This window comes from Capra hircus, chromosome 15 (genome assembly GCF_001704415.2).
Source record: "Capra hircus breed San Clemente chromosome 15, ASM170441v1, whole genome shotgun sequence".
NCBI classification, from domain to species: domain Eukaryota; kingdom Metazoa; phylum Chordata; class Mammalia; order Artiodactyla; family Bovidae; genus Capra; species Capra hircus.
The window spans coordinates 33,991,418-34,009,663 of NC_030822.1; the positions used below are offsets into that span (position 1 = coordinate 33,991,418).

Below are 18,246 nucleotides of genomic sequence, written 5' to 3' on the forward strand. Positions count from 1 at the left end.
AAAGAAGGCTGAATAACTTGGTTTATACGGAAAACCAATAAAACTTTGAGACAAGAAGTTTGCACCATCTACGTTAGGCCACCGGCGTCCGTTTGAATATTGGCGGGTGCCCTGCCTCTCTTACAGATCTTAGAAGCCAGGGCAAGTAAGTAGACATGACGAGCCTCCATGCCCCAGATGGGAATGCAGCCAGAAATTAGAGTAAAGAGAAGACATGGGGGAAACCAGTCAAGTGACTGGCCTGGCCTCTATTGTCTAGAAAGGCCTTTTATACCTTTTTTGATTGTACATGGAGATCAATGCGTAATATAAAGTTATGCAGCATCAGCAGCCCTGTCTCTTATCAAAACCAGGCTTTTTCTCTGCATACCTAATTGTATACACAAGTGTTAGGTGATTTATACCATCTTCTAGCCAGAGGGCCAATTAACATTTTACAGCCTTTTTTCTGATAAGGATTTGTCAACCAGAAGACTTATTTGTGTTGATCTTCCCAAAGTCTGGTGCTACTCTCAGAAAGCACTAAATAAAGTTACATTCTTACATAGCAAAGGTACAACAATTTATAACAATGAAAAGGAGTACAGTGATTTATAACAAATAAAAGTAATTAACTCAAAAGTCTAGTGTTGCTAACATCAAAACTACTATATTCCTATTTCTATATCCCAATTACATTGATTAATATCCTTCAGGTGCCTAAAAGATAAAGAATATGGAGGCCTGGCAGCAGTCATTGAGTCAACAGTGAAAACCTGTCACCAAAATAATGTTTAGCTTTTTAGAAAAGGCTCTGTGTCTCTAAGATGCTCTAAGCTTTGTGCCTCTCATGGTTGGGCTGTAAACAATTCACAAGTTGTAAAAAGTCTCCAACTGTTAGGCAAGTTAGAGAGCCATCAGAGGAGTTTTAAGCCGAGACATTCTTTTGCAGGAGACTGAAGCCCTAAGTTAACTTTTTTCCAGAGAATGTCAGATGAGTGGAAAAGCACAGTACAATAAGGCAGGCAGAGTCTGGTTTTTGGGGGGTAGATGTTCAGGAAAACCAAGGGGGAACCCCCGAAGCCAGATCACGCCTTTGCGTTTTGTCAGGCTTCCTTCCTCATGACCTTTGTCACAGGCGGGATTCCTCACGCAGGCTCCCAGCAGAAGGGGATGACAGAGGATGAGATGGCTGGATGGGGTCACCGACTCGATGGACATGAGTTTGAGTGAACTCCTGGAGTTGGTGATGGAAAGGGAGGCCTGGCGTGCTGCAATTCATGGGGTCGCAGAGTCGGACATGACTGAGTGACTGAACTGAACTGAACTGAACTGATGGTACAAAGAAGAAACAATGAAACTATAAATATGGTGGATTTTAGGAAGAGAACATTTTCACCACATGAATGCAAATCTGCTTGGTTTTTGCACCATAGACAAGAGGATTGAGAAATGGAGGGACCAGCAAGTAAATGCTAGAAAAGAGGATGTGGATGTAAGGGGGGATGTGAGAACCAAACCTATGTGCAAAGAAAGAGAAGAAGGCAAGGAGGTAGAACTGGAGGAAGACACAGATGTGAGCGATGCAAGTATTGAATGCTTTCAACCTAGCCTCCTTCTGGGGCAAATGAAAAACTGTGATAAATATCTGTACATAGGACAATGTGATGCATATGAGGTCAAACACTGCAACAGTGAAAGCCACAAACAAACCATAGATTTTGTTGACCCTGACATCTTCTGCAGCCAGCTTTACAATGGCCATATGCTCATAGTAGCAGTGGGAGATAACTTTTGTATGATAAAAGTGCAACTGGCATTTTATCAGTACTAGGCCAGGGGTCACAAAAACGGTAGCCCTGAGTGTTACCATAGCTGCTATTTGGGTAATTACCTGGGGGGTGAAGATGGCAGCATGTCTCAGTGGATAACAGATGGCCACATAGCGGTCCAGGGCCATGGCCAGGAGGAAGCCTGACTCAAAGCCTTCAAATGTGCGAATGAGCCACATCTGAAGCAGGCAAGAGTCAAAATATATCTCTGGTATATGAAACCAGAAGATTCCAAGCATTTTGGGCACAATGCTGGTGCTAAGAGCAATATCTGTGACTCCTAGCATGCCTAGGAAAATGTACATGGGTTCATGGAGGCTGGGCTCCGATTTGATGATGATCAGAAGTAAGGCATTTCTGATCACAGCAGTGAGGTAGATGGCACAGAATGGAATCCCAATCCAGCACTGCACAGACTCTAGGCCTGGGATCCCTATTAGCATGAACACAGAAGGCATGAAGACTGTGATGTTGAAAATGGACACAGTGTCTTTGATTTCCAGATGCAAACAAATTAGTCTGTGCTATTGTACTATCTCGGAGAAGGTGATGGCACCCCACTCCAGTACTCTTGCCTGGCAAATCCCATGGATGGAGGAGCCTGGTAGGCTACAGTCCATGGGATCGCAAAGAGTTGGACACAACTGAGCGACTTCCCTTTCACATTTCAATTTCATGCATTGGAGAAGGAAATGGCAACCCACTCCAGTGTTCTTGCTTAGAGAATCCCAGGGACGGGGGAGCCTGGTGGGCTGCCATCTATGGGGTCTCACAGAGTCAGACACGACTGAAGTGACTTAGCAGCAGCAGCACTGTACTATCTATTTTTATGCCAAATCTTCATATTTTCTGATTTTAGCTGAACTCTGAGATCATACCATCCATCTCCTTCATAATATTGATGGGGAAATACAGATTCACAAGCCACATCACTGTTTAGGAAGTCCGTCCACAAACACTGTACCACAATAAGATGTTATGTTCATAGCCAGCCAACCTCAGTAACACCAACCAAACCACATAGGTAATAGAATAAATTGCTGACTTATTTTTCTCTTTCCAGACCTATGGACAAAGAAAAAATAATAGACTTGTTTATTTTGCTTGTAGATTGCATTTTAATCAGTTTGATGAATAGCGTACACTCTAGATACTGCTCAATCACTCTATTATTCTCAATTGTCTTTAAGTCAGGAACAGTTTGCATGAGCAGATTCTCAGACTCTGATTAGTATTTTATTTTAAATGGCTCCTTATGAAAGAAAAATAGAGATAAAAACAGTTGACATCAATGAGCATAATGTCCTTAGTTATTTAAGCTATCTCTTCTGTATAAGACTGGATGATTTTTCAAAAGAATGTAAAGAGTTAGAAAAGATCATTCAAATTCACATATTTGTGGCAATCCTGGTCAAAGTTCTTTGCCACTTTCTACATTTCTCATAAAGCTGTGTTATATTTTGCTTATATTTCTTCAGCTGAAATAATTAAAATTAGTTGTGTGCTCAAAATAGTTGAAGTTCTATAATACACATTAGTGCAGAAGGAGGAATCTCTGGGACTCAAGAAAATCAGCAGCAGAAATGATAGGGACAGGAGGACTCGTTCTTAACTACAAGATATGGGGAAATGAGTAAATGTGTAACATAGCCAAACTGAGGCTAATTTCTTGGGTTTACACTGGTCAGAGGTCCCATAAGCATGAGATTTCTCCACTTTAGGTTCATTAACTCTTAATACAGTATAGATAACTTGGAAGAGGAGTCATTTTTTTGAGTTCAAGCAAAGCATATTCATTAGAAAATAAAGGATGAAAGAACAGGTTTTTTTAAAAGAGTCAAATGTAAAGCTAGTTACTTTATGTCAGCAAGCTCATAAGGTATCATCTAACCTTATACTTAGCATCAATAAACATACCAGCAAATGCTAGGACAGCTGTGATTTATGTTGCTAAACATCAAGTGAAAGAATGAAGTCAGTCGGGCCATTTTATGGCAGAAACCGTGTATTTGCTGACAAATAGCTGGAATAGACTTAATGAATTAACTGCTTTGATTTTGGCATGTTTGATCCCCAGTGCTTAGTTCAGTGACTCTCCAACCCATAGATGGCTGACTCTTTTCTAATAAGGGTAAAGTTTTTCCCCAGAAATGATCAGAATGAGAATAGGACTCCTTTAAGTATAAACATAGTATCTGACTTCTTCAAAGGTAAGGAATTGTCATGTGAGCATCACATGATAGTATAGACAGTGGGATGACAGGCGGGTATACGTAAGTGAGTACAGGACTGATGGGATGGAGTGATTATTGTGGAAAAGCTGATAATGGAATATTACAGAAGTTAATTTAGGAATAGGAGGACTTACTTGTCAATAGCTATTGGGAGCCATTGCTGCTCTTGCCTGATGGCTGCATCCACGATTTCTCCTTGCTCAACTCTTTCTTCCACCTGAGATTGCAGTCTCATGCCCTCGTGTTCTGTTTTGCAGTGCCTGTTTAGATCTGTCCCCTCTATATTAGCACACAGACAATGTCATGCATTCTAATCCTTTTGGTGCTGGGGCCATATGCAACATGTGAAAAACTCAGGAATATTTCTTCATATTTTATTTTCATCCTGGATACAGACACTCTTCTTCTCCATTTCTGCCTGAGATGATGTTTGTGTGTTCATTGCCCAACAAAACTCTGAGCAAAGTCTGAGTTATTCTTGGGTACAGCATAAATTTATTGGTTCAAATTGGGGAGGAAAATTGCTAGCCACCAATTTTAATACCCCCTAATGAATGTTTGGAGAAAGCAGAGTTGGGAATTTGGAATCAGGGATTTATTAGCCACTAGAGTAACCACAAGGGACCTAACAGATTTCAATTCATTCCTCTTGGGTTCATTCACATGTAATATTCCCTGAAACCATTTCTATAACTTGCAGATAACATACCTTCTCGCTCTCCTCTTTTCTCTCACAGGCTAAATACAAAAAAAATTATATATACAAGTTTTCTTTCAATTAGTTGACTTTCTTTCTGATGTTCTCATTTGCAAATTAACCTCAAGTCCACTTAAATGTAGACATGTTGATACTCTTATAGATTATACACCAAAGGTTTTATAAAATATTAATGATATTTCCTGTGCTGTAATTTATTTCCTTGTGCTTTTTCATTTTATATCTGGTACTTGGTGCCTCTTCATCTCCTTCACTTATTCTGCCCTTATCCATTTTATACTCTCTACAGTTCTATCCTGGATCCTTTTCAGCCTCAAACTATGCAAACATGCTTGCAATCCTGTCTACTTGAGATAGTTTATTTATCACCTTCATTATGCCAACTCATATAACAATTTCTCCAGATGAGATGTTCTCACTCAGTCCAGGTACATAGGGCCAAAATTGCATATTGAAATTTTAGTTCATGCTATGATAAACTGTTCCTGGGCATGTCATTTAACTCCAAGATAGGTTTAAAAAAAAGTTATTTCCAACTTCACTGTAACATTTGCAAGTATCTTCATGCCTAGGTCTATACCTATCTAGATTTTGGGGGTGGTTAAGGGGTGGTTAGGCTACCGGATATTTTTTAAAGGATCATAAATTCTAATTTGTTTACCAAAAGTACAGATATGCATCCATTATGAAACATACACCAATCTAGCAGTCTTGGTCTTCAGCAGAGTAAAACCTATTAGACTTGTTTTCTGGTCAGATAGACTGGTATTAAGCAGAGACTCATTTTATAATGATCCTCTTAAAGAATCATTTAGATATGATCATTATATGACCATAATTAGAGGAAACAGAGGTCAATAAATGGTGTTCTTATGAATATCAAAGGAGAAAAATGGTCTATATAATTTCCTGATATTCTCCATATTCCATTATTTAAATTGGACTTGAATTTAATGATATTTAATTATTTTATGATATTCCTCATTATATGATTGGTTAAAGAATGTGTTTTTGAGTTGTCTAGTTTTTAATCTGGATTCTGCCACTTAATATTTCTATGATATGAGGCATGATATTTGTTGTCTACGTTTCCATTTTTGTAGCTGCATCATGTAAGAAAAACTAGCAATGGCTTCATATTTTTTTCTATAGATTAAATTATCTTAATCTATGTAAATCACATAGTATAGTATACTGTATAGAGCTTTTTTCAAATTTATGACTTCTAGAAGGAAATGGCAACCCACTCCAGTGTTCTTGCCTGGCAAATCCCAGGGACGGGGGAGCCTGGTGGGCTGCCGTCTGTGGGGTTGCACAGAGTCAGACACGACTGAAGCAACTTAGCAGCAGCAGCAACAGCATTGTGATATTACTGAACCTAAAAATCAGAATATATAGGCATTGTGAATTTTGGCTGTGTGATTCACAGACTTATCAGATTTGGTGGGAAAGTAATGACTACAATAAAGCTTAAGTACTTTTTGAGCAAATTCTACCAGAAACTATGCTTACTGCTTTATATGAAGCATTTAATCTTTAAGCCAAAGCTAAACTGTTTTATATTGTGTTTACAAATGAAAAAAACTAAATTCAAACAGGTCAAGTCACTAGCAACATTCCATAGATATTAATAGTGAAAAAATTAGATTTTGGACTTAAGTCTGATTCAACTGTTTAACACAAAATTGCAGACGGTTTTGGCAAGAACAATTTTTCATTGTGTGGCTTTGAAAAATTTACGTAAATTCTCTTAGATTCTTAATTTGTATAATGAGATTAATAATAGTATCTAATTTATGGGATTATCATGGGGATTACCAGTATTTACTACTGTGGAATGTCATTTCAACTACATTGAAAATTTAAGAAAAATTTATTAAAATTTAAGAAAAATTTATTAAAAATATCCTATTCCATTTTTATGATTTCACTGAATTGAGTACTTCTAAAGACAGATATTTGAAAAATGGGGAAAAAATACATTGAGTATACAAAATCAGAAAATATGCATGTATAAATGATGCCACATGTCACCTTTTATACTTAACTTTTGTTATAAGACAGTAACCTCTCTTAACTGACTGGTTATCATTCAAGACTGAATGATTTATGTGGGTATTCACTGTAGTTTGTGGAAAGTCAAAATCATCTAGGGGGAAAAATATAAAAGCTGAATCATACAGGCCCTGCCTGAGGGGGCTGCATCAGCTTGTTTCTTCTCTATGTACCTTTCTGTTGATAAGGAGCAGGTCTACTACTAAATTGGAGAAGGAAATGGCAACCCACTCCAGTATTCTGGCCTGGAAAACTCCATGGACTGGGGAGCCTGGCAGACTGCAGCCCATGGGATGGCGAAGAGTCAGAGGTGGCTGAGGACACACACCCTACTATTAAATAATTCAGGTGAACAAATCCGCTCTCTCTGCCATGCTTCAGGAGTAAGCAAGCATGTGTGCCCTTGCTCCTCAAGAGCAGAGTCCAGGCTTCCCACAGCCATCCTGTTAGTCCCACCAGCCCTCCAGCCAGCCAAAGGGACTTGTCTTTCTCTGGTGTCTGACTTCAGGGCTGCAGTTGGCAGTGCCCAATATATGACTCAAACCACTCACTCCCCAGGGAGGGCTTCTACCCATGTAATTCCCCTCCTCCTCCATGTCCCCTTACAGTGGCACAGGTTATGACCTGATCTCGTGTGTCCTCTCTAATTACCCACTTCCACGCTTCCATGCAATTTTTCCTAAAGCCTCAGTAGCTACAAGAGTCTTTCTACCAGTCTGCAGTTAATTTTCAGCAAGAATTGCTCCACATGTAGATATATTTTTGATTTCTTTGTGGGAGAGAGATGAATTTTGTTTTCTCCCACTCCACCATCTTGATAGGAATTCTCCATTAGTATATTTTTAAAAATTATTACAAAAATTGCAAACATACAGAGTAAACAGACTATTATAATAAACTTTCATCAACCAGCTTCAACAAGTTTTCATTGTTATATTAACAATATACCATTCTCATATTTTCCATAATTTCACCCACTGTGCAACCCAATTATTATTGTTATTATCTTTTTATCATTATTGTCGAGAGGTTTGCAGGTAATTTTGACATATACTGAAATGCACAAGGCTTAGTTTAGCTATACTATTTTGACAAATGGGTACATATGTGTAACTTATATAGAACATGACATAGAACATGTATATCTTCCCAGAGATTTCATCATATGTTTCCGCAGTCATTTTCTCACCTCTGCATCCATCAAAAGTAACCACTGTTCTGATTTTCTTTACATTAAGTTAGTTATACTTATTCTAAAGTTTTATATAAATAAAATGATGCAATTAATACTTTTGTGTCTTGATTCTTTTCACTCACAAAACATGTCACTACATTACATGTACCAGGAAACAAACAAACAAAATTTATAGTATTTATCTACCCATTTCCAGGGAGAAACACAAATGAATAAAATATTCAAGGATTCAACAGTAAAATGAAGTCCTCACAGGAAAAAAATAAAAGACATACCCATGTCCCATACTTCCTTCTGTAAGTATACTTCAGAGTATACTATTATCAGGAGGAACGGGTTGAGCTATTTCTCTTCATCTACTAAAGTTTATAGTTCACTCACAAGAAATCGTAAACTATATAATTTTCCCATTTGAAAGTCTAATATCCAGGCAATAGCTCTGATCCAAGTTCCTGTGTTTTCAGAGTATCTTCTGAGATACCACACCCTTCTTTTTAGGCAGTGTTGAACAATGCTCCTGAGAATTTCCTTGGTTTTGATGCTATAAACAATGCGGTTGGCCACAGGTGGGAAGAAAAGGTAGACATTGGCCATGACGGTCTGGAGGAATAGAGGTAAATGGTGCCCAAAGCGATGTATCAGGGAAAGAATGTTATGGGCACATAGTCCACAAGCACAACTGAGGTGTATGACACACAGGTGTTCAGAGCCCTCCACCGTCCTGCCCCAGAAGCAATACCCAGTGCTGTGTGAAGAATCAGTGTGTAAGAAATCACGATCAGCAATGAGTCTAGCCCAAACGTGAAGGAAATGACAAAGAGACCCAAGATGCTCTTGGGGTGGGTATCTCCACAGGGCAACTTGATCAGATCTGAGTGGAGGCAGTAAGAGTGTGTGAGGGTATTGTGGCTGCAGAAGAGCAGACGTTTCAGGAGAAGAAGCAGTGGGAACATGATCACCACACTGAGACAGGCAATGGTGATACCCATCTTGCTGATGCGGAGAATTGTCAGAATGATGGTATATCGCAGCAGGCTGTATATGGCCACAAAGTGGTCTACAAACATGGCCAGTAGGGCACCTGATTCCATGAGGGCAAAAGAATGCATGGAAAACATCTGTAGCAGACAACTTATATTATTAATGCCAAAGAGGAAAATGCCCAACACAGTGGGCAGGGTGGAAACAGAGACACCAAGTTCCACAAAGGCCAACATGGCCAGAAAGAAGTACATGGGTTGGTACAAAGCAGGATCAAACAGGACGATGTGAAGAATGATGCTATTTCCTAGGAAAATGATAGTGTACATCAGGCAGAATGGTATAGATATCCAGATGTGCTCTGCTTCAAGCCCTGGGATCCAAAAGAGTGAATGTTGCAGGTGTGAACTCAATGGAACTATTGTAAACGTCTTGATGGAATTTCATCCGAGGATGAAGCACATGGACACTGGAAAATAAGTTGTTAGCTCATCAAATCCTGAGCTCCTGACAGTCATACTGAGGGTATTTTCTTACAAAAGAGATGGAAAGCTTATTTCTAAAACAAGAAAATATGCAAGCCACAGTATATGGAAAATAAATCTGAGTAGATGTGTGGAAAAGTGGTCCTACGTGAACAACAAGCTAAACACTTCTTTGTTTAATAGAAATCTGCGTGTTAATAGAAATATCAAGCAGGATTATTTATGGCAGTGAAAGACAATGATAATAAGCATAGAGATGACAGCTTCATGTGGAAATTGATAACTGAAGGATCTGTTAGGTTTCTGTAGTTTGAGCAAGATTGAATTAGTAGCAAAATTAATGCAAGAAAATAATAAAGATAATTCATAGTTCTTTTAATAGACTTATGGCCTTGGGAAAGACACTTATCTTAGATCCAACATTGTGATATAAACACAGTAATAATAATAATACAACATAATATATGCTGTTTGCTATTACATTTGGATTATATCTGGAACATAGTAAATGGTTCAGACGATAAAGAATCTGCCTGTGATGCAGGAGACCTGGGTTTGATACGGGGGTCAACAAGAGCCCCTAGAGAAGGGAACGGTTATCCAACCCAATATTCTTGCCTGAAGAATTCCATGGACAATCCATGAGGTTGCAAAGAGTTGGACACAACTGAGTGACTAACACTTTCACTTTTCAAATATTCACACATGAAATAAAAACAATTTAATATATTAGAAAAGAGGGACGGTTTCTTCCAGTTCTTAATATTTTCCAATGTCTTTTTTAAAAACTTACCAGTTCACTCTTTCTCCACTTGCTATCCATGGACAATGGGGAGCGCTTCTCTGTATTTTGCAGAAGGGTCAGTGTCTCTTGTTGAAATCTGGAATCCAAGTTGAGAATATCACCAAAGCCATCAGGATATCACAAGCTGAGTGTGATGATGGTACTAGGGCTCAGGACCAGGGTTCTTTATCTAGGAACAAGTTTATACACACTAAAATTCTACTCACTTGTAACAGAGCCTCGTGTATTAAGATAGGGGTCAGAGATAGATTTCAAGATTGGCTCAAGGCTGGGTGTGGTGAGTGAGGATGAAGTCTTCCTCTCCTATTAAGCTAGCACTTTTTGTAAAGTATAACAACTCGAGTGATGGTAAATGTAAATGGTAAACCAATCAGTTCTCTGGATAAAAATGCCTTGACCTGTACCCATTGCCAACTTCTTTGAATACTCCCATGCTGAGCAGTTTCAAGCAACCAACATGATACCACTGAATGCAGAGATGGTATGTGATGTGTTCGTAACCAGCTTCCTCAAACTGGTACAAACCAGAACCAGCACAACATTGGGCTTAACTACAGCTGGTCCTACATATCACATACTTACTCAGGTGGAACTGAGAGCAGGCACATCAATCCATGCATCCCTCTCCTGCTGTTTCCTTCCCACTGGGCTGTGGATATAGTTGCTGCTGCTGCTGCTAAGTCACTTCAGACGTGTCCGACTCTGTGTGACCCCATGGACTTCAGCCCATGAGGCTCCTCCGTCCATGGGATTTTTCCAGGCAAGAGTACTGGAGTGGGATGCCATTGCCTTCTCCGTGGGTATACTTGCTACCTCTCCTAATATGTGCTTAATTGATTGGCAGGGGAAGCAGGATGAGTCAGGACTCTTCCAGGAGCAATTAGCCAAGCATGACTATTCTCAGAAACATCAGACATGTATTTCAATATGTATTTAATTGAGCTTACATTACATTGAATTTATAGGTCATTTCAAAGAGAATTATTAACCTAATAATGAACAATATACAATGAACACAGGCCACTTCAAAAATTCCAAGACAACAGTTCAGAGATGAATTTCGGAGAGAAGCACAGACAACAATATCCTAATTCCTTTCTAGCATCTACAAACACCTAAACCCTCAAGCTGAAAGTTTCTTTAACAGTGAAATATTGATTCAAGTGTTTGTTTGTTTTTTTTTAATTCTTGTTATATCTTATACATTCTAGATGTGAAATTGGCATTTTTCTTATTTCTCTACTGCTGTAATCAAGTATAAAGAAACTTTGTGTTTTAAGATTTATGCCGCTTAAACAAATATTTTGTCATCATGCTGGAATCTGTTTATTCTCTTCCTGCCCTTCATTCCTTGAAGAGCTTTCCACTGAACCAGAAGTGTCTTTGTTGCAACTCTTGTCAAGATTTTATTTAATGTCATTTTCTGTGAAGTCATTTTTCTATAGATTATTGGCAGTAAGGCTAGATTCAGTTTGGTGAATTGGGTTTTTAGTGTCTATATTCATAACAGTTATTATCATGCTCCAAATTAAAAAATTAAATGCTAAATTCCTTATATGATATATTTATTTAATTATCAAACCAATAAGACAGATACTAAAATATCATCCCTAAAATATACTCCCTTGCTGAAATTAAAATGAATATAATATATGTCAAATCATAATTCAGGACTTCAAAGGTCAAGGAAACATCTTTTCACTTCTTATGTTGACTACTATATATAGGTATATTACAGAAAAAGAGGAAAATAACTGGAAAATTTGCAAGTATTCAAAAGAATGCCTCAAAGCTTTTATTTATTTATTTAAGTGTAAAATTGAAAAAAGTGTGAAAGTGTTAGTTGGTTAGTCATCTCTGACTCTTTTGATCCCATGGACTGTAGCCCACCAGTCTCCTCTGTCCATGGGCTTTTCCAGGCAAGAATACTGGAGTGAGTAGCCATTCCCTTCTCCAGGGGATCTTCCCTATCCAGGGAAGGAACCCAGGTCTCCTGCATTTCAGGCAGATTCTTTACTGTCTGAGCCACAAGGGAAGCCCCAAGTAATGTCAAATTTCACATTCTCATGACAGGATATTAGGTCTTGAAAAAGCAGACTATAAAAATGTTTAATAAAAAAGAAGGATAGGTGAAATCTAGACACAAGTGTCTGCCTCCAATGCGGGAAACCTGAGTTCGATCCCTGGGTCGGAAAGATCCCCTGGAGAGGGAAATGGTAACCCACTCCAGTATTCTTGCCTGGAGAATCCCTTGGACAGAGAAGCCTGGTAGGCTACAGTCCACAGGGTCGCAAAGAGTCAGACACAATTGAGGGACTTCACTCACTCACTCAGACACAATTTATAGATAATTATATTTGGTGTGTTTAAAGCCTTTTTTATACAAGATTCTGGGTAAATATTCTGATCTTTAATTGCCTTTTTTTTTTTTTTATACTGGGTATAAGCCTTTCCAATCTTCTAGTCCCTCCATGAAATCTTCCTTGATGATTTGGGCCTAAAATCCCCAATATGTAGAAAAATTGACTCAAAATATACCATGTACTTATTTTTTATATTAGACTTTATAAGATATTAGTGAATTAGAAAATATCTGATTTCAGAACTCATGTTTTAACTTAAGAAACAGGTACAGACAAAAATAACTATAATATGGTGGCTTCATGCTACTCATCCAAGTATTTGCTGACTTCAGCAGGAATGTTTTGTATTTCAGCTGAATTTACTTTATCAGAATTTCAGCAGAATGTTTATAAATAATGTACAGCCTTTCACCACTCCTACTCCCCCGATCTATACAGGAAAAACCTGTCTGGGTTGAGTCCTAAAATATATTTCTCTGGTTCACTGTTCTTTATGTGTCCTTAAGAATAAGTTAAAAGACATGATAATAGAATGTTTAGCTAGGAGAATTGAAAATGACATTAATTTAAAATATTCTTTTCTAAACTCTTTAAGAACTTTAGGAAAAATGCACTGGCATTAGCATTTTGGGGCAGATCCTAACAGTTTTTGGTGTGTTTTAATGTTTTTTGTGAATTTCATTTATTTCCATTCCTCACTGAAACAGACTTTTAGGCAGTGAGTGTTTTATTCAGAAATACCCAATATTTAGCCTTTTTTTTTTTTTTAACAACATATGCTGATGGGGGAGAAAAATAAAATTACTCGGTCCTGAATCTGTTTGGTCTTTATCCCATAGATAATGGGGTTGAACATTGGGGGCACCACTACGTAGAGGTTTGCTACTAAGATATGGATGTGATGAGGAATGGTTTTACCTCCAAACCGATGGGCAAAAAATGAAAAGAATGCTGGAGCATAGAACATAAGTATGACACAGATATGGGAACCACATGTGCTAAGGGCCTTAAATCTCGCAGTCCAGGAAGGTATCTGAAACACTGTGCAAAGGATCGTTGTGTAGGACATAATGATGAGCATTATATCCAGTCCTGTAGACAGCAGGGCCACAGTCAAGCCATAAATGATGTTGATATTGATATTGTCACAGGCCAATCTGGCAATGCCCATGTGCTCACAGTAGGAATGGGGAATGATGTTTCTCCCACAGTATCTAAGTCGATGTACCAGAAAGATGAATGGAAAACATACAATAAAGCTCCTGACCACAGCTGCTATGCCAATCTTCCCAATGGCTGAGGAGGTTAAGATGGCAGTGTATCTCAGTGGATAACAGATGGCCACATAGCGGTCAAATGCCATGGCCAGGAGAATGGCAGATTCTGCCACAAAGATGAAATGTATGAAGAACATCTGGGATACACAGCTACCAAAGGATATGTTCATGGAGTGGAACCAGAAGATGGCCAGCATCTTGGGAGCTGTGGATGTGGCGAGCAGGACATCTGCTAAAGCCAGCATAGAAAGGAAGAGATACATGGGCTCATGGAGACGCTGCTCGGTCACAATCAGGAAGATCAAGAAGAGGTTACCTACAACAGCAACAATGTACATAAAACAGATGGGGATGGAGATCCAGGTGTGCACATCTTCTAGTCCTGGGATTCCAATCAGGATGTACCACATATCCTGAGGACTGGTGTAATTGTAAGAGGAAGGAGCCATCTGTGACTGCTTATTCCAGATCCAGGACCTTCAGGGAAAGACCATAGGGCTGAGCTCAGGTTCAGGTGCACCACCTTAGTCCCTGTGATGTCTGATCACATTTCTTTTCTGATTTGTTACTATGAAAGGACAGTAAGATAGATTAACTAGCCTAAAATTGCACTCTTGATTCCCTCCATGGAATAATTGAATCTTGTATCTTGAAAAGGATATCAGTTAATATTTAGTAAAAGTGTAATATGCATCATAATACTTTACATATATTAGCTTATTAAGTTTTCACCTTAACCTGTTGAAAATACTTTTATGATAATCCATAACATGGCTACTGTTGTTATCCCTATAAGATGGAAAAAAAATTTTCCAAAGCTTTTAGACTCTTGCTGTAGGTCCCACTGGACTTAAAATCAGCCAAAGTGAATTTGAAAGCTTTGAACTAAACCACCATCTAACACAATCTATCAAAATAAAACTAGTTACAAAAACATGTTATCAAAATGTTCACTGATCATGTACCTGAGTAAAATAGAAAGATGGTAAATTGAAGTATACAGTTTATGGAAGAGGGAAGGAACTAGAGTCTGACAAAATAGGTTTCAAGGTATATGCCCTCTTCAACAATTAATTAACCACCAGCTTGATGCTAAGCCCTATGCCAGGCATTGAGGATACACAAGTGAATCAGATTGATCCTGATCCTTCAATACACTTCTTGAAATTGTAGGATGCACATTGAAAACTTAAACTATGTACAATGCCAAGACTGACTTGGCTTCTTAGATGAATTTGCCTAGCATTTGGTAAAGGAAAAAATATATATTCTGTCTCACTTCTATCACTGATTGAAAATTAGACTGTATATTTTGTATTTCTAAATATCACCACAACAGCAAATCACAATGATTTCACATTATAAAGCAAGGGTCCACAGTCCTTCAGAAAAAGTGAAGGGTGTTATTTGTTGATCAAAATTTTCCTTAGTTCCAAAGGAAAGTGGATAGAAGCAAGGAAGATGCTGAGTCAAAAGGCAGCCTGGGAGATACAGTGTGTGTGTGTGTGTGTGTGTGTGTGTGTGTGTGTGTGTGTGTGTATACACATAAACTTATAGCTTCAAGTGCAGTTATAGACACATGTATAAAACAAGTGGATTACATTCATCCCTAGTCCCTATTCTCAAATCAAAGTTAGTTAAATTTCTTATTTTCTGAGAAGGCATGTGAGCTTTAGGAACAAATACCTATTCACCCCTTGATTCTACTGCAGTTCCGTATATTAATCATTGAACAGTATACTTTACTATGTTTATTTTTTATTAAATGTTCCATATCCTGACCTATTGCTTTATACTATTGGAATGTTCCAATTTAAACTATTGGACTTCCCTGGTGGCTCAGATGGTAAAGAATTCGCCTGCAATGTGGGAGACCTTGGTTCAATCCCTGGGTTGGAAAGATCCCCTGGAGCAGGGAATGGCTATCCACTCCAGTATTCTTGCCTGGAGAGTCCCATGGACAGAGGAGCCTAGCTGGCTACAATCCGTGGAGTCACAAAGAGTTGGATATGACTAAGCAACTTTGTGACTGACTGATTAGAATGTTCAGACCCCTGTTTCTTGAGTTACAATTTAGAATATAAAATACTCAAATAGTCATCCCATTAGGCCTTTTCTTAACTGATACATGATTTTTTTTAAATTCTGGAATAAAATTGAGATTCTTATGTCTATGGATCCACTTTTTAATTACATAAACCAATTATTCAATTATTCAACCATTTAACATATAGCCAAAATTAACCGCTCAAAATTTCTTTTAAGACAGATTTTTATATTTCAGAGAGTGAGAGTAAAGGTTAATTTTGCAGTGTGTCTGGCACATATCTATGCCAGAGCCCTGCACATGAGTGAAGTATAGTTATACAGTGGGGGTTTAGAGTTGAGCTTCATCAGGACGTTAGAGATGGGGGAGAGAAGAGACATGTGATTGAAGGAAACACAGAAATGAAGATGGGAAGGAAGGAAAACAAATTTTCCTATCTTTCTTCTAATTGCCCTGGTGATCTTTGGGGTCATCCATGATCTGCTTTAATCGTAGTCTTACAACTTACAGTTATTAATTGGTAGGCCTGGGGATCAGGGTATTACTTTGCAACATTACTGATGGCATAACCTGACTGGGCCTGAACATGCGCACACAAGCAGCATGTGGTCAATAGAAACAGCACAGTTCTAGGGCCACATAGAATGGTGAAGTCATGTTCAAACTACCTGGCTATTAAATAAGTTACTTAATTTGAAGTTTAGTAAGATATCTACAAATAAACATCAATTAAAATATGAGTCAATCACAGACACAGAAAATTTATGATTACCTAAGGGGAATGAAGGGCAGGGGTTGGGAGAGGGGGAATGGGGAGAGATAAATTAGTAGTTTGGGAATACATATACAGAATACTATATATAAAATAGATAAACCAAAAAGACCTACTATGTAGGACAGGGAACTATACTCAACATCTTGCAGTAACCTATGATGGAAAAGAATATGAAATATATATGTATATGTATATAAAACTGAATCACTTCACAGTCCACTTGAAAATAATACAGCATTGTAAATCAACTATACTTCAATTTTAAAAATATGAAGAAATTCCATAGTTAGTATTTTATGGTGGTTGATATATAACTCAGATATATTTTTATCCTCAAAACATGAAACTAGGGCACCTGCAAAATTATCATCATTCAGACCAAGACAATTGTTACTTTGAAGAAGCTTAATTTTCTAGACTTCAGTCTTATGATCCACTAAACAGCTACTGAACTGGTTTAAGGTACCCAGAAAGACCAAGACTTATTTTCTTATGCTAGACATATGGTCTCAATTGGTAATTTTCTCTCCAAATCTGGCATTTTACTTTTGTAAGGTGAAGGTGATTCAGCATAGTCATGAACACTTGAGCTTAGAAATGGAGTCTTATTCTTGTTCCATCGCTGATGCAACATCTTTGTTACATACAGAAGGCAGTTATACTCTCTCTTTCAGTTTATTAATCTGCCTAGGCCAGAACCTGACATATATTTCATATTCACTAAATTCTGTGGAAAAATCCATGCATATATTTACATGCATGTGCATATACATGTTATACTTAATTACTAAGCTTGTTTAACTAGTGAACCTTGTTTTTAACTTTTGGAACATAAGCTTAATCTTCTAAACACAACATTCAAATCTTCATATCAAAGAAAAACGACATCAACAGATTTTAAAAGAAAAAAAATATATTTCTGCTCTTTGCAGAGTGCCCATTAAAAAAAATAAAACAAACACAAAGAAACTTCAATTGCAGATCACATACAATTAATGTCTAATATTTCATAGGTCAGAGTTGAAAGAAATGCAAGATATTTAAGTTCTGTAAAGAATGAGCTGTCTCTGCAGTTTGCTGGCTTTTTTTTCCTGCTATCTTTTTCTACATGTTTTCACTAAACATTACTCAGTTTACTTACCTATACTTTCTAAGCTCCTGAAGATATTTAACTAGTTGAGTTGCTCCAAACCTAAATAGGAAATCTGGAACAGTCTATTTATATCTCCTTCTAAGCATCTCTCAAACCCAAGATCATCACCCCCAGGGAACTGAATTTAACTCCTCTCACAGAGATAATTTGTAGCTGGCTCTAGTACATAACCCTCAGGGAGAAGCACTCCTATTTTCTCTTGCTTTACAATACATGTGGCTTTTGTCCTGGCGAGAACTCTTGGACATCCTAGTTAAAACATACTGCTAAATATCCAAGTTTCCTTTATGTATCAGAGACTCAGACCACAGCAATGATATCTTGTCTCCATGGAGGCATCTGAAAAT

General features: G+C 37.9%; 3 protein-coding genes across 3 annotated transcripts; all 3 read right to left on the reverse strand.

Annotated features, from left to right (window-relative positions):
* On the reverse strand, positions 1,358-8,292 carry LOC102183709 (olfactory receptor 52A1-like). Its single transcript, XM_005689909.1, has 2 exons — positions 8,289-8,292; positions 1,358-2,301 (listed from the first exon to the last, which is right to left on the reverse strand). Exons 1-2 carry the CDS (start codon positions 8,290-8,292, stop codon positions 1,358-1,360), a joined length of 948 nt encoding a protein of 315 aa, XP_005689966.1.
* On the reverse strand, positions 8,380-10,692 carry LOC102183437 (olfactory receptor 51I2-like). Its single transcript, XM_018058910.1, is given in 3 exon segments — positions 8,380-8,663; positions 8,666-9,367; positions 10,689-10,692. Coding segments are annotated over 3 exon segments (990 nt in total).
* LOC102176982 (olfactory receptor 52Z1-like) lies at positions 13,414-14,373 on the reverse strand. The gene has a single exon (XM_005689817.2). The coding sequence runs from the start codon at positions 14,371-14,373 to the stop codon at positions 13,414-13,416; it is 960 nt and encodes a 319-aa protein (XP_005689874.1).

Coding starts and splice junctions, on each gene's coding strand:
- LOC102176982 (XM_005689817.2), bottom strand. CDS start 14,373: ATGGCTCCTTCCTCTTACAATTACACCAGTCCTCAGGATATGTGGTAC.